The sequence below is a fragment of the Pan paniscus genome, chromosome 1 (genome assembly GCF_029289425.2).
Source record: "Pan paniscus chromosome 1, NHGRI_mPanPan1-v2.0_pri, whole genome shotgun sequence".
Classification (NCBI taxonomy): domain Eukaryota; kingdom Metazoa; phylum Chordata; class Mammalia; order Primates; family Hominidae; genus Pan; species Pan paniscus.
Genome location: NC_073249.2, coordinates 63,759,030 through 63,775,275, shown reverse-complemented (window position 1 = coordinate 63,775,275; position 16,246 = coordinate 63,759,030). Strand labels below are relative to the sequence as shown.

General features: G+C 40.7%; 1 protein-coding gene and 1 long non-coding RNA gene across 5 annotated transcripts in view; one reads left to right on the top strand and one right to left on the bottom strand.

Moving 5' to 3' along the window:
• HMCN1 (hemicentin 1) overlaps nucleotides 1-16,246 on the top strand; it is a 462,896-nt gene that overhangs the window by 217,339 nt on the left and 229,311 nt on the right. For 3 of the 4 annotated variants that reach the window (XM_003815598.5, XM_063598296.1, XM_063598300.1), the window contains exon 12: nucleotides 15,985-16,126. In XM_003815598.5, the coding sequence (XP_003815646.4) occupies nucleotides 15,985-16,126 (142 nt within the window). Of the gene's footprint in view, nucleotides 1-4,948; nucleotides 5,033-15,984; nucleotides 16,127-16,246 lie in introns of those variants that run through there. The other variant, XM_063598297.1, reaches the window with a different exon arrangement.
• On the bottom strand, nucleotides 2,025-4,959 carry LOC129397441 (uncharacterized). The gene is made up of 2 exons (XR_008624882.2): nucleotides 4,871-4,959; nucleotides 2,025-2,129 (listed from the first exon to the last, which is right to left on the bottom strand). It is a non-coding gene; the product is annotated as an uncharacterized LOC129397441 (long non-coding RNA).

Below are 16,246 nucleotides of genomic sequence, written 5' to 3'. Positions count from 1 at the left end.
ATTTAGTTGAAAGTTTTCTAAGTGAGAAAAAACAAGACTTCTTAAAATTTCATTCTTCCTATCAACCATATTTTTTGTCTTCACCTGTTTTGGCTAATTACCCAAAGAAGCTGCTAAGTTCACGTCTTTTTTGTTAAGGAAAGAAAAAATAGTATTAAGTGGAAACATTGTTGACATACAAAATTTTGTACTAAGAGTTACTGAAAATGGACAATAAGGAGGCAAACCTTTGCCATGTATATATACATCCTTACAACCTGTACTGGGGAAACAGAAACTAGATTCTTAAGAAAAGAAATCTTGATGCATATTTGCCATTAAGGGTCTGTCATTAAAATCTAATCTAGCACTTATTTATCATTAATATCCCTGAAACTGTTGCTCTTCTCTTATTAACTGAATTTTATAACCATAATGGTGTTCGAAATGTGGAATTCTTTTTTGTTGGCAGGGGTTGTGGGGGGTGGGTAAATCCAGCATATAACTGCCAAGATAGATTTTGCGTAGTTCTTTGCTTGGGTGTTTTGTTGCCAATGGCCCACCTACTGGTAAGGCAATTATCAATCTTCCCTCTGAGATGTAATAGACCTTTGTAGTTTAGGGTTGTCCAATAGGACTTTCTGCAATGATGGAATTATTTTCCATCTGTACTGCTCGTGTGGCAGCTGCTAACTATGTTTCACAATTGAACACTTGAAATATGGCTAGTGTACCCAAGGAACTCATTTGGAATTTGATTTATACATTTGAATTTAAGTAAACCTATGTGGATACAGATGTGGCTACCATATTGGACAGTACAGCTCTAGTCTTCTATACAAAGAAGAAAGGCAGAAATAACAAGAGAAGAAGTTTTAGGAAACTTACTGCAACTGCCACATTGATAAACCATGATCATAATTTACTTAATTATTGCCACTCAGAAATAACTCCACCATTTTGAAGAGGTGGTTCTCGTATTCCTATTGATGAGATATCATTTGGAAATGTTGCATCTGATTCCATTTGGGATTTCAGTGGCCCTTGCTTCCTTCCCAATGCAACTGATATTTTGTTGTTTATTTTGGTTTGTTTGGTTGATTGGTTTTAGTTTTCATTTTTTTCTCTTTGGAAGAAATCCCTGGCCACTTAAGAGGAACTCTTTAGTAGGCATGTGAAAAGTTAAAAATGTTTAAATGTATTTATTGCCATTTACGCTAGTTAAAAATTACAGAAAAGTTATGTGAACAAGCACATTTGTCCATTGTAAATCATTCTTAGTGAGATTTTGTATTTTTCATTGTGCTAGTTTCACGTGGAAAAGTTAGCACTAGAACTTGCTGGACTTACCTCCCTAATCAGAAATGAAAATGCATTTGAAAACAATGTCAATGTTTTAAATAAGCTGATTGACCTAAATCAGTAGGCACACTGTTAGGATGGGATATAGCTGCTAATTACAATTATCAGCAGGCTCAATGATAGTCATTATGTAACTTTTTGAAGTTAACTTTTTCTATAGGAAATATAGATACTTAGAAGGATCAGAGATCCTGTAAAACACATTTACAGGCTATACAACTCAATAGAAATTAGTTCCCTTAATTAAATTCGAATGTTCTTTCAGTTTCTCATGTAGCATTGCTTGATGTTAGAGCATTGGACATTTTCAGGAATATATTACCCATTTCATGTGTGTCCATGTGAACAGACCACCAAACAGGCTTTGTGTGAGCAACATGGCTGTTTATTTCACCTGGGTGCAGGTGGGCTGAGTCCAAAAAAAGAGTCAGGGAAGGGAGATAGGGGTGGGGCCATTTTATAGGATTTGGGTAGGTAAAGGAAAATTACAGTCAAAGGGGGGTTGTTCTCTGGTGGGCAGGAGTGGGGGGTCGCAAGGTGCTCAGTGGGGGTGCTTTTTGAGCCAGGATGAGCCAGGAAAAGGACTTTCACAAGGTAATGTCATCACTTAAGGCAAGGACCGGCCATTTACACTTCTTTTGTGGTGGAATGTCATCAGTTAAGGTGGGGCAGGGCATATTCACTTCTTTTGTGATTCTTCAGTTACTTCAGGCCATCTGGGCATATATACTTGCAAGTCACAGGGGATGCGATGGCTTGGCTTGAGCTCAGAGGCCTGACATTCCTGCCTTTTTATATTAATAAGAAAAATAAAACAAAATAGTGTTGAAGTGTTGGGGCGGTGAAAATTTTTGGGGGGTGGTATGGAGAGAGAATGGGCGATGTTTCTCAGGGCTGCTTCAAGCGGGATTAGGGGCGGCGTGGGAACCTAGAGTGGGAGAGATTAAGCTGAAGGGAGGTCTTGTGGTAAGGGGTGATATTGTGGGGTTGTTAGAAGAAACATTTGTCGTATAGAATGATTGGTGATGGCCTGGATATGGTTTTGGATGAATTGAGAAACTAAATGGAATAACAGAAGGAGAAAAACAGGTATAAAAGGTCTAAGAATTGGGATGACACAGGATATCTGATTAGAGAGTGCCTAAGGAGATTCAGCATAGTCCTGCCAGCAAAGATTATTTATTTACTTCAAGAGTTTAGAGTGGCAGTTTGGGGATAGCACCAGGAGATATCAGCTGTGATGGCTTGGAAAAACAGTGTAAACCGGCAGTGTAAACAAGAGCAGGGCATGTATGAGTAGTTGAGAATGGTGAATATGAGTATGACTAGACAGAAGATAGTAGGGATGACAAGTTTTTTTGGGCACAGTCTAAGTTGGTCTGGTGTCTGGAATGAGACTGGGGCCTAATAAAAAGGAGCGTCTATACAGGAGCTCAAATGGGCTGTACCCTGTAGCATTCCGAGAACAGGCCTGAATTCTCAGAAGGGAAAGTGGTAAAAGTATTGTCCAGTCCTTTTTAAGTTGGTGGCTGAGCTTGGTGAGGTGTGTTTTTAAAAGACCTTTAGTCCATTCTACTTTTCTTGAAGACGGAGGACCGTAAGGGATATAAAGGTTTCACTGAATACTAAGAGCCTGAAACACTGCTTGGCTGATTTGACTAATAAAGGCTCATCTCTTATCAGACTGTATTGAGGTGGGAAGGCTAAACTGAGGAATTATGTCTGACAGAACAGAAGAAATGACTGCAGTGGCCTTCTCAGACCCTGTAGGAAAGGCCTCTACCTATCCAGTGAAAGTATCTGCCTAGACTAAGAGGTATTTTAGTTATCTGACTCGGCATGTTGAGTAAAGCTAATTTGCCAGTCCTGGGTGGGGCAAATCCTGGAGCTTGATGTGTAGGGAAGGGAGGGGGCCTGAATAATTCCTGAGGAGTAGTAGAATAGCAGATGGAACACTGAGAAGTTATTTCCTTGAGGATAGATTTCCACGATGGAAAGGAAATGAGAGGTTCTGAGAGGCGGGCTAGTGGCTTGTACTATAGCATAGCCTGCCTTTGCTGGTGTGTGGCGATTAGGCCTGGTGGAACCGCCATCAATAAATCAAGCGTGATCAGGGTGAGGAACAGGAAAGAAGGAAATTTGGGGAAATGGGGTGAATGTCAGGTGGATCAGAGAGATACAGTCATGGGGGTCAGGTGTGGTATCGGGAATAATGTGGGAGGCCGGATTGAAGTCTGGGTCAGGAACAACAGTAATTGTGGGAGACTCAACAAAGAGTGAGTATAGCTGAAGGAGCCGGGAAGCAGAAAGTATATGTGTCAGGTATGAGAAAGAAAATAGATTTTGGAAGTTATGAGAACTGTAGAGAGTTAGTTGAGCATAGTTTGTGATTTTGAGAGCCTCTAAAAGTATTAAAGCAGCGGCAGCCGCTGCACGGAGACATGAGGGCTAGGCTAGAACAGTAAGGTCAAGTTGTTTGGACAGAAAGGCTACAGGGTGTGGTCCTGGCTCTTGTGTAAGAATTCTGACCGCACTAACCATGCCTAGGAAGGAAAGGAGTTGTTTTGTAGAAGGTGCTGGGGTTTGAGAGATCAGTCGGATACGATTGGCAGGGAGAGCACGTGTGTTTTTATGAGAATTATGCCGAGATAGGTAACAGATGAGGAAGAAATTTGGGCTTGATTAAAGTAATGCGGGCTGCCTGTGAAGCTTTGCGGCAGTACAGCCTAGGTCATTTGCTGAGCTTGATGGGTGTCAGGGTCAGTCCAAGTGAAAGCAAAGAGGGGCTGGGATTAAGGGTGCAAAGGAATAGTAAAGAAAGCATGTTTGAGATCTAGAACAGAATAATGGGTTGTAGAGGCAGGTATTGAGGATAGGAGAGTATATGGGTTTGGCACCACGGGGTGGATAGGCAAAACAATTTGGTTGATAAGGCGCAGATCCTGAACTAACTTGTAAGGCTTGTCTGGTTTTAGGACAGGTAAAATGGGGGAATTGTAAGGAGAGTTTATAGGCTTTAAAAGGCCATGCTGTAGCAGGCGAGTGATAACAGGCTTTAATCTTTTTAAAGCGTGCTGCGGGATGGGATATTGGTGTTGAGTGGGGTAAGGGTGATTAGGTTTTAATGAGATGGTAAGGGGTGCATGATCGGTCACTAAGGAGGGAGTAGAGGTATCTTATACTTGTGGATTAAGGTGGGGGGATACAAGAGGAGGACGCAAAGGAGGCTTTGGATTGGGAAGAAGGGCGGCAATGAGATATAGCTGTAGTCCAGGAATAGTCAGGGAAGCAGATAATTTAGTTAAAGTGTCTCAGCCTAATAAGGGAACTGGGCAGGTGGGGATAACTAAAAAGGAGTTCTTAAAAGAGTATTGTCCAAGTTGGCACCAGAGTTGGGGAGTTTTAAGAGGTTTAGAAGCCTGGCTGTCAATACCCACAACAGTTATGGAGGCAAGGGAAACAGGCCCTTGAAAAGAAGGTAATGTGGAGTGGGTATCCTCTGTATTGATTAAGAAGGGGATGGGCTTACCTTCCACTGTGAGAGTTACCCGAAGCTCAGTGTCTGTGATGGTCTAGGGGGCTTCCGAGGCGATCGGGCAGTGTCAGTCTTCAGCCGCTAAGCCGAGAAGATCTGGGAAGGAGTCAGAGAGCCTTGGGCCAGAGTTCCAGGGGCTCTGGGAGTGGCTGCCAGGTGAGTTGAACAGTCCAATTTTCAGTGGGGTCCCACACAGATGGGACGCGGCTTAGGAGGAATCCCGGGCTGAGGGCATTCCTTGGCCCAGTGGCCAGATTTCCGGCACGTGTAGCAAGCTCCTGGGGGAGGAGGTTCTGGAGGAACGCCTGGCCGCTGCGGTTCAGGCGTTTGGAAGTTCTTGTATGCTGGAGATGTGGCTGGAGTTTGTCTCACAGTGGAGGCAAGGAATTGCAACTTTTTTCTATTATTGTACACCTTGAAGGCGAGGTTAATTAAATCCTGTTGTGGGGTTTGAGGGCCAGAATTTAATTTTTGGAGTTTTATTTAATGTCGGGAGCAGATTGGGTAATAAAATCTATTTTGAGAATAAGACGGCCTTTTGACCTTTTAGGGTCTAGGGCTGTAAAGCATCTCAGGGTTGCTGCCAAACAGGTCATGAACTGGGCTGGATTTTTATATTTGATGAAAAAGAGCCTAAACGCTATCTGACTTGGGATAAAGAAAAAGGAGGATTAACCTTGACTATGCCTTTAGCTCCAGCCACCTTTTTAAGGGTAAATTGCTGGGCAGGAGGGGGAGGGCTAGTCACGGAACGAAACTGTAAGCCGGACCAGGTGTGAGGAGGGGAGGTGATAAAAAGATTATAGGGTGGAGGAGCAGAGGCTGAGGAAGAATTGGGACCTAGCTCGGCCTGGCGAGGAGCAGCCTGGGGAGGAAGGGAGAGGTCAGATGGGTCTGTAGAAAAGGAAGATTAGAAAGACTCAGCGACGCTTGGGATTGGTACTGAGGGGACAGGTGGGAGGGAAAGAAGGAAGATTTGGGACGAGTTGCACTGGGCACAGAGACTAGGAAGGGACTGATGTGTAAAAGAATGCCTGGACGTCAGGCACCTCAGACCATTTGCCCATTTTATGACAAGAATTATTTAGATCTTGTAGGATGGAAAAATTTAAAGTGCCATTTTCCGGCTATTTGGAACTACTGTCGAGTTTGTATTGGGGTCAAGCGGCATTGCAGAAGAAAATAAGATGCTTAGATTTTAGGTCAGGTGAGAGTTGAAGAGGTTTTAAGTTCTTAAGAATATAGGCTAAGGGAGAAGAAGGAGGAATGGAAGGTGGAAGCTTGCCCATAGTGAAGGAGGCAAGCCCAGAGAAAAGAGTAGAGACACGGAGAAGGGGTAGGGGTTTCTTGCCCTCCAGAAAAGCAGAGAAAGGATTGGGGCACGGAAATAAGGAATTGGGGCACAGAGATAAGAGGTTGGGGTGCAGAAATAAGGGATTGGGGCACAGGGATAAGAGGTCAGGGTGTGGAAATAAGGGATTGGGGGGTTCTTGCCCCCTAGAAAAGCGGGACTTGCCACTAAGGGTGAAGGAGAAGTGGTTGAGGGGTACTTGTCACTCCCCCAGAAAAGCGGGACTTGCCGCTAAGGGTGAAGGAGAAGGGGTTGAGGGGTACTTGCCCCTCCCCTAGAAAAGCAGGACTTGCCACTAAGGGTGAAGGAGAAGGGGTTGAGGGGTACTGAGGGGTACTTGCCCCTCTCCCAGAAAAGCGGGACTTGCCGCTAAGGGTGAAGGAGAAGGGGTTGAGGGGTACTTGCCCCTCCCCTAGAAAAGCAGAGAAGGGATAGAGACAAGGAGAGAAGGGGTTGGGATACTTGCCCTTTCCCCAGAAAAGCAGAGAAGGGGTAGAGAGAAGGGGTTGGGGTACTTGCCCCTTCCCCAGAAAAGCAGGACTTGCTGCTAAGGGCGAAGGACCAAGGCAGGCGTCCCTGCATGGTCTGACACCCTTGAAACGTGGGTGAATGATCAGAGAGGCGTCCCTGCAATGATTAAACACCAAGGGAAGGCTGCCTTCCCAGTCCGTGACCGGCACCGGAGTTTTGGGTCCACGGATAAAACGTGTCTCCTTTGTCTCTACCAGAAAATACCAGAAAATGAAAGGAATTGAAATTAAGAGAAGGGAGAGATTGAAGTGTGGTGCCAAGATTGAAAGGAGAAAGAGGTTGAGGGATAGTGAGGGAGGTTGGAGAAGAGAGTAAAAAGAGGCCGCTTACCGGATTTGAAATTGGTGAGATGTTTCTTGGGCTGGTCGGTCTGAGGACCTGAGGTTGTAGGTGGATCTTTCTCACAGAGCAAAGAGCAGGAGGACGGGGGATTGATCTCCCAAGGCAGGTCCCCCGATCCGAGTCACGGCACCAAATTTCATGCGCGTCCGTGTGAAGAGACCACCAAACAGGCTTTGTGTGAGCAACATGGCTGTTTATTTCACCTGGGTGCAGGTGGGCTGAGTCCGAAAAGAGAGTCAGGGAAGGGAGATAGGGGTGGGACCGTTTTATAGGATTTGAGTAGGTAAAGGAAAATTACAGTCAAAGGGGGGTTGTTCTCTGGCGGGCAGGAGTGGGGGTCACAAGGTGCTCAGTGGGGGTGCTTTTTGAGCCAGGATGAGCCAGGAAAAGGACTTTCACAAGGTAATGTCATCACTTAAGGCAAGGACCAGCCATTTACACTTCTTTTGTGGTGGAATGTCATCAGTTAAGGTGGGGCAGGGCATATTCACTTCTTTTGTGATTCTTCAGTTACTTCAGGCCATCTGGGCATATATACGTGCAAGTCACAGGGCATGGGATGGCTTGGCTTGGACTCAGAGGCCTGACAACCCATAATGAAAAATATATTTGTGAACATAATAACAGTTTCTATTATGTTTTCAGAAATATAAATTAATTTGGTGGTTTGGTTGAATGTGGGTTTTAACTGTCTCCAACTTAGAGTACTTAGGTTTCGTTGTGAGAACTCAAGTAAGAAAAAAACTTAACAGTAAATATTAATCAATGGAGTATCTTTCTTCTCCTGAGTACTATCAATTCCTTATTGCATAAACATATCGCTAGGAACACTGAGAGAAGCTTGAGAATTTTCCACCACAGAAATCAATAGGCAGCTGTGAGATGCTTTTTTCCAAAAGGTAATGCCTTTTTAAACAACAATCAACAATTGTTGATCCTCTAGATTCCTTTTGAGCACAAATCCTTTTAGAGGGAAAATAAAAACATCTAAAAATGTATGACCCCACTTAAAAAAATACTGACAGCTATGGAGATAAAAATCCTTGGGTTGCTGATTTGTTAATTGCTTCTTGGGGTAATGAAAGAGCCCTAGACTGGCAGTCAGGGCACTTAGGATCTCTTTTCAGTAATCATACCTTACTTCTCTCTCTCTATTCTCTTTTCTCCAGACCACACCTAACAATATATCAATTTTTTAAAAATGGAATTTCTTATGCCCTCTTTATTTATGGACATGTATGTCCATAATGGGAGACGTTTTCTTTGGACTGATGCTTGAATCAGTGGGTGCTTGGCATTGCTGATAGGGATCAGTGTAAATGAGCTATTGTAAAATTTAGAGTTCAGTGGAACTATCCCCCAGGTAATAGTATTTTTAGATTAAGGTCCCTTCCCCTTTTTCTATGCATGGTTAGGTCAATATTTCTCTGTCTCTCATATCACTCCTTTCCTCCTCATAGCCACTGACACCATGCTCATCCAACTCAAACTAAGCTATTAGAATCCTCTTTTTATGGACTTACTTTCTTTTAGAATGGGGACTTTCTTCCCCCATTCCAATCCATCTTCCACTGGGCAACCAAGTGAATTTTCCCTAAATATTGTTTTAACTGTTCATTCATTGAAAACCTTTTTGTGCTTTTCTAATTACTCCAGAATAAAATTTACACTCCTCTGTCCACAAACTAACTCCTACACAATTCTTTTAACATTTAATCCTGAATTGTATCCTCATAAAGCAATGCATAGAGAAAAAAAAGAAATAAAAATTTTTCCTTTCAATATGTGAGTACTATGTATCTTCAGAGAATAAGGTAGCCATACATCTTTTCTTTATGCATGTTTCCTTAAATGGGTAACTGAATATTTGAACTTGCTATTGATATTAAGCCTCTATGTGTAACTAATTCTGAATTATAGGTAGACAAGTTATCAGATTAATTCTTTCATATCATAAAATATTATTGATGCTGCTAATTTTATAGTCATACTACTGTTAGGCAGGTAATTTTGGGTATCTATGAGTTTTGAATTTTCTCAGTAATGAATTTCCCAAAAGAATGGATAGGTGTTGCTCTTGTCCTGTCTTTGGCTGCCAGAGCTGAACTTTTGATGGCCACGAAACATTTTCTCTGTCAGCCTCTATGTCCATTACACCTTCAAAGGTGTGCTGTTTCCTACTGCTTTGACCCTAGCCCTTGTTTCATTACTTTTCATCCTTCCGTGATTTGTCCCAACTCCAGTTTACATTACTTGAGTCACAGAGGCATCCTCACTGCCTCCAAATGTCATCATTCTAGTTCTATTATCCCTATCTAAATTCTACCTATAATGTGAAGCATCTCATAAACCACTGCCTTTCTGATATTGGTCTCTTTGTTCGGTTATCCTCTAGAACTTATTTTTGCCACACAATTTTGCACTTAATCACGTGTTTAGTCATTATTAATCATATTATACATACACTGTGAGATACTTATTGTCTATTAGAGATACAGGAAAAGTCAAAGTGTATCTTTCCCATTCCATATACCGAACTTCACTTCTGATATCAGATATGTGGGATTTTTTTTCCCCCTTACACCAAGCAGTTCTCCAGCAGACACCAGCCGGGTGATCCTCCAATTCAATTCTGAAATTATCTAGATCCCACAGATTGAAGGCTCCGTCCTGCAAGATGGTCCACCCACTTCTGATGCCAATTGCAAACTGTAGGTTGTGATCTGTGCTTCTGACTGGCTATAAATCAGGGTTCCTACAACCCCCTCCTGGAGTTTGATTAATTTGCTAGAGTGGCTCACAGAACCCAGGGACACACTTTACTTTTACTCATTCATTATAAAGGATATTACAAAGAATACAGATGAACAGCCATAGGGTGAGGTATGGTAGAAGTGGCACAGAGCTTCACACCATCCTCCAGGAACCTCTATGTGTTCAGCTATTCTCTGCATGTTTAGCTATTTCAGAAGCTCTCTGAACCCTGGCTTTTTTTTTGGTTTTGGTTTTTATGGAGATGTCCTTCTGTAGACATGATTGATTACATCACGGGCCATCAGTGATCATGGCTGCCTTCATCTCCTCTCCCTTCCCTGGATTTTGAGGGTGGGGTTGAAAGTTCCATCCTGCCTTGATCTTTCTGGTGAATTAGCCCCATCCTGAAGCCCTCTGGGGACCCCCAGTCACCAATCATCTTATTAGCATGCAAAAGAAACTTTTATCACTACTGAGATTCCAAGGATTTTAGTAGCTGTATGTCAGGAAATGGGACAAAGACAAAATATATATTTCAGAATATCACATTGTCATTTTTTAAACCCATAGTGCCTTGCACAGAGGGAAAAACATAATTGCACCCAATAGATGTATAATTCCTTAATTGCTGAATAAACCTCAGTGTAACAATAACACTATAGGGAAGTCTGGGTCATTACCCTTATCTATCATGTTTCCATGTTAACTTCAACGGGTTATTTGAATCACATCAGCAGTTAGAAATGTCATTATGTAAGTACTTTCTTTTCCAGTTCCAGCACAAGCCAGCATATTACTGCTTGCATTTAAAATCATATTTTAGAACAAAATCTGGTAAATATCTCATGAAAAATTTATAGTTGTTATATTTAAAGTATTGTTTATATTATTCACCCCAATTTAGAAACAAAATGTGAGTGACTTTTACAAAATTTTACAAAATAGGCTAAAGCAATTTGTCACTGTTGAGTTGATACAGTGGCTGCTTAATTTGCAAATGCTTATACTGCTTCTGAGTAAAGGTTACATAAGTGTGGGAGAGAAGGGGACGTTTTTATGTATATAGTAGGAGTTTAAGGTTTTGTTTAAGATTGTTTTCCTGTTTATCTGACAACAGAAATAGTTTTCTGTTGATTCCACTAGTTGTTCCCTTAGGAGGAGGATTTTTAAGGCTGGAGATCAACCCAGGAGTCCTTGTTCAATCTGAGCATATTCAGTGTGTAGCTGACATCTCCTGCATAATCACATGTTGTGACATGGAAATCAAAGTGCCAGACAAAGCCTCCTTTTCTCCTTGATGTTTTTCTGTACAAACATTAGAAGTATTAATTTGTCTTCTATGGTATCAGGAAAGGGTGGATGTCTGTCATTAATTAGGCCACGTCACCAGAGAGAATATTGCAAAAAAAAAGGAAATATTTCTCAAGATGGTTGATGAAGTCAGTATTTAATGATGAGAATTACTTCACTAAGTATGAAAATAATATTATAACCACATGCTCATTATATTATAACTCTTTTTAACATGTGCCACGTGACATGGTAAGTAGCATGCTTTTTCCATCAGTAAAACAGAGGAAAAAAATCTAATTTTATCTATTTTATTGAAATTTCTAGTAAATTTTAAGTATCTAGAAACATTTCAGATTTCAGAAGAATTAAATAAGATATAACAAATATTGTTTATAAATAGGGTATATAATCTTTTTTTTGAGAAAGGGTCTCGTTCACACCCAAACTGGAGTGCAGTCATGCAATCTTGGCTCACTGCAACCTTTGACTCACTGCAACCTTTGGCTCACTGCAACCTCTGCCTCCTGGGCCCAGGTGATCCTCCCACCTCAGTCTTCCAACAGGCATGCACCCTGCTGGGACAACAGGCATGCACCACCACACCAGGCTAATTTTTCTATTTTTAGTAGAGACGGGTTTTTGCCCTGTTACCCAGACTGGTCTTGAACTCCTGGGTTCAAGTGATCCTCCTGCCTTGGCCTCCGAAAATGCTGGGATTACAAGCATGAGCCACCACGTACAGACTGAAATAGGATATATAATCTAAATGACGTATGTAAGTGTGAGGATTGTGATCAAATTTCATTTGTAAATGTCTAGATAGTACATATGCACAGATGTATTTTAAATGCTATAACTTTATTTGGTCATTCTTTGTCACACGTTGCTATATAGAGGAATACTGCTAATAATAGCAAAAGTTACATCGTGCCTACTACATGCCAGGCATTGTTCTAAGTGTTTTATGTATATTAACCTGGCTAGTCCATAATAATGCTATGAGGTGGGTACTATTATTTCCCATTAAGGTATAGACAGACAACATGGAGCAAGCAATGACTGCATTTGAATTCCAGCTCCACCTTTGAGTGACTAGGCAAATTATTTAACCATTTTGAGCCATAGTTTATTTGTAAAATGGCAGTAACACTTGCTACATAGTATTATTGTGGAAAATAAATGATGGGTCTAGAGTTAGATACCCGGCATGTAATAGGCACTGACGGAAGGAAAGCACCACTTTCCTATTTCAATGAACTGACTACTAGAAAGAGATTTAGTGCCTAATTTTACATAATATACTTTATAGTGTCTGTGAGATCTTTGAAGGCATAAAGTGTCTGAAACATTGTCGGTACTCAGTAAATGTTTGTTGGCTGAAAAACTGAAAACACACAGAAATTTGCCCAAGTACTCTAAATATACCAGTGGTGACAAATATTGCTAATTGTGACTTAGGTAATTAAATCATTTGCATTATCTAATTAATTTGTTGGTGGTAATTAAATAACCTTGAAGAAAAAGTCCTTAGGTATTTTCTCTGAGAAATTTCCTACCAGAAGCTTAAGAGCAACAAATCAGACCCAGCTGACAGGAAATGTGTCTCCTGAGCTTGAAGATAGTGTTGGCAGTTTCCAAGAGAGTTAGGTGAGACTTTTTCTTCCCTAGTTTTTGTAGGCAGTGAGATGGCTGTTTTCATGGCCACTTACACTTCATTTTTGCTAATCTGACCATTAATAGTGTATTAAGATACCCAATTCTTAAAGTAGTATTGGTTTTTATTTTATATTTATATTTAATTCTTCTAAATTATTGATAGGAAATTACAAAAACATGTATTTCGCTTTTGTTATAATTAAATAAAAAGCAAATTAATACCTTGCCCCCTAATAGAGTGCTGTGTTCCCATTGCTTTGGCTAGCAAAAGCAAGTTGTTCTTGATGATGATGGTGTTGGTTGCTCATGGTGGTGGTGGTGGTGATGATAATGGTGATAATGATGATGGTGGTGATATGAGATTGGAAATCTCAAGTACAAATGGATTACTTCTCTCCAAAGCCTAAAATTGAACTCCGGACTTCTAAATCCAACATTAGTACTATTTTTTTTTCCCTTAACCGGATGGGGTTTTACATTGCAAATAAAGAGATGTAGACTCAGTTTGTTAGTTGGCAAATGATGTTACTTCATTGATGGAGTTGAACTGTGGTTCTTTAATTCCATGTTCTTGCTCCATTGAAACTACTTCATTAAAATGAGGAGGTTTTTCTAGGAATTAAAAAATTAGCAGTTGAAATAACTTAGTGAAATCTATTATATCATTATTTAACCCGATTAAGTAAAGTCTAATTCATTTTGACCATTTTCATTCAACTGTTATTTGGTAGAAATCTAATTTTGCTCCTCTGTATTTGTTCATGTTCTTTCTAAGTATCTTATCAGCAGGAATATTCTTTTTTTTTGAGACGGAGTTTTGCTCTTGTTCTCCAGGCTGGAGCGCAGTGGCGTGATCTTGGCTCACTGCAACCTCTGCCTCCCAGGTTCAAGCAATTCTCCTGCCTCAGCCTCCCAAGTAGCTGGGATTACAGGCATGCACCACCACGCCCAGCTAATTTTTGTATTTTTAGTAGAGACAGAGTTTCTCCATGTTGGTCAGGATGGTCTCAAACTCCCGACCTCAGTTGATCTGCCCGCCTCAGCCTCCCAAAGTGTTGGGATTACAGGCGTGAACCACCATGCCCAGCAATCAGCAGGAATATTCTAAGGGAATGGTAAATTTCTCACCTCCTGTGGGATGATGTCATCCCATCTGTGTGTTGCACACAGACTTATTTCATGACCCTGAGTAGCACCCTATGTCCAGGCTGTATTTGCTCAATGACCTCTTAGCTCTCTGCATCCTGATTTGGGTAACTGACTTATTTTTACTTTGATATCTGAAATACAGAGCCTACCAGTGGGATTCTTGCTGGGAGAGATGCCAGGCCATTTCTGGCAGACTACATTGGAAGACACCAAGTTTGGACAAAAATTCTGAGAGTTGCTTGAATCTTTGCAGCAATTCCATGTCAATAGCTAGACACGAGAAGCATTTTATTTTAGGAAGATGGGACTGAATAAATGTGTGTTTCAGTAAATTCCAAAGAGAAAGAACTGTTCATTTTTTTTCCCTCTTATCCCCTGAAGATTATCTGCATCATCCCTACAGCATGTGTAGTCCTTCAGAATTTCAGAATTGATGGACTCCAGATGGAATCACAATTTGAACTTACTGGCCATATTCAGTCTGCCCTTGACCTCACACATTTCTCTAGCCCTATGCTCACCAACAAGAATCCGTGGAATAATGAGGCTATCAACCAAGTTCATGGACCGGAAAAAATCCTTTAAACATTAACTTCAAAGACTAGACCATAATTTGAAAAACACAATGTAAACAGGAAAAAAAAGGGGAGGGGGACAATTGTAAGCTGCTAGCAATTAGGCACTAATTAGCTTCCTTCAGTTGTGTAGCTGCTGCCACCCAGCAGTACCATTTGTATCTCTCACATGTATAGATTCCCCAAGCTGTTGGTTTCTCAGTGAAACTAAGCCACAATTTGCAGACTAACTTACAGGAAAGATATATCATAAATATATTCACATCTAACTGGCTAACTGAATTTCTCAATTTTATTTATAGTAAAAACCAAATTAAATGGAAAGCAGACAGCATGCCTGTTAGGTTCATCTGTGTGTCCCTGCAAGTTAGCACAGTGCCTGGCACATAATAATTATGCAAAAAGCAGATGTCATTGAATGAATTTATTTATTTTTGTTAATACTCATGAAAGCTGTCTGTTTCAAACACTGGAAATTAATTTACTTTTGTTTACCTTATTAAGTGGTGGATATTTACATTAGGAGCTACTTAATATCTCTTCGATGGTACCTTCTTTGAAGATTAATTCTTATTGTGTAGTAATATAGATGTAAAACATGTAATCTATTAAAACAAATATATCAACATCCCAGAATTATCTCAGAGAATTGTTTTCTTTTTGATGATAAATTCCTGATTTAGTGTTCCATTTTCAAAAGTCTTTTTCCTGCCATAGAAGTGTAATGAAAGAGAAAGTTTGAATAACTGATTTTTTTTTAAGTTGAGGTCCTGTGCATGCACGGACATGAGTCAAATGACCAGTGTAGCAGGATCTTGGGAGGGACAGGCAGACATTACAATTCAGAGCCAGGTTACAGTTTAGGAAACTGCATTCCATCAAAAGTTTTAAGTGTCTTTTATATACAAGCCACTGCAATGATATGCAAGGGATGTTAAATGCTATAGAATATAATCGAATATGGAATAATATGAGTACATGGTTTCTTATCATAACAAAGTTATGATCAAATAAATAAAAAGAGAAAGATCAGGTTGAACAAAGCAGACAGCATAGTCAGGACAAGCTGTGGCTCCAATCCTACATTCGTTGTCTAGAAAGAGCCAAAAACTGTATTTAGAGACTTTGCCTGGGAACAGGTTTATAGGGAAGTGTCAGATTAGTGGCATAAACTGTAGGTCAGCTGGTGGAAGCAAGCCAGCAAGGGGCTTCATGGTAACCAGTGGAAACACAAAAATATAACATCGGGATCAAATTCATTTAACTTTCAAAGAGAGTTTACTTCCCTTGTTTTCATTACCATTGGTTTCTTTCCTGCCATATCTGTGATGGGGTTCATCCATAGAGGAAGGCAATAAAGATGTGGTGGTGAGAAACCTACAAAACTGCTAACATAGGAAGCTTCTAACATCAAGATAAATTGGCATTTTTCTACATACGTATATTTTTATTTGCAGAACCACCCAAAGTCACTGTGATGCCCAAGAATCAGTCTTTCACAGGAGGGTCTGAGGTCTCCATCATGTGTTCTGCAACAGGTTATCCCAAACCAAAGATTGCCTGGACCGTTAATGATATGTTTATCGTGGGTTCACACAGGTACTGGGTTTGTATCATGTTTTTGTTTTTATTGAGTGAGAAAAATTGATGAGACTTCTGGACCAAACTAATATGACCAAATCCCTAATATTAAGGGAGGTTTGACCACAATACTTAGCT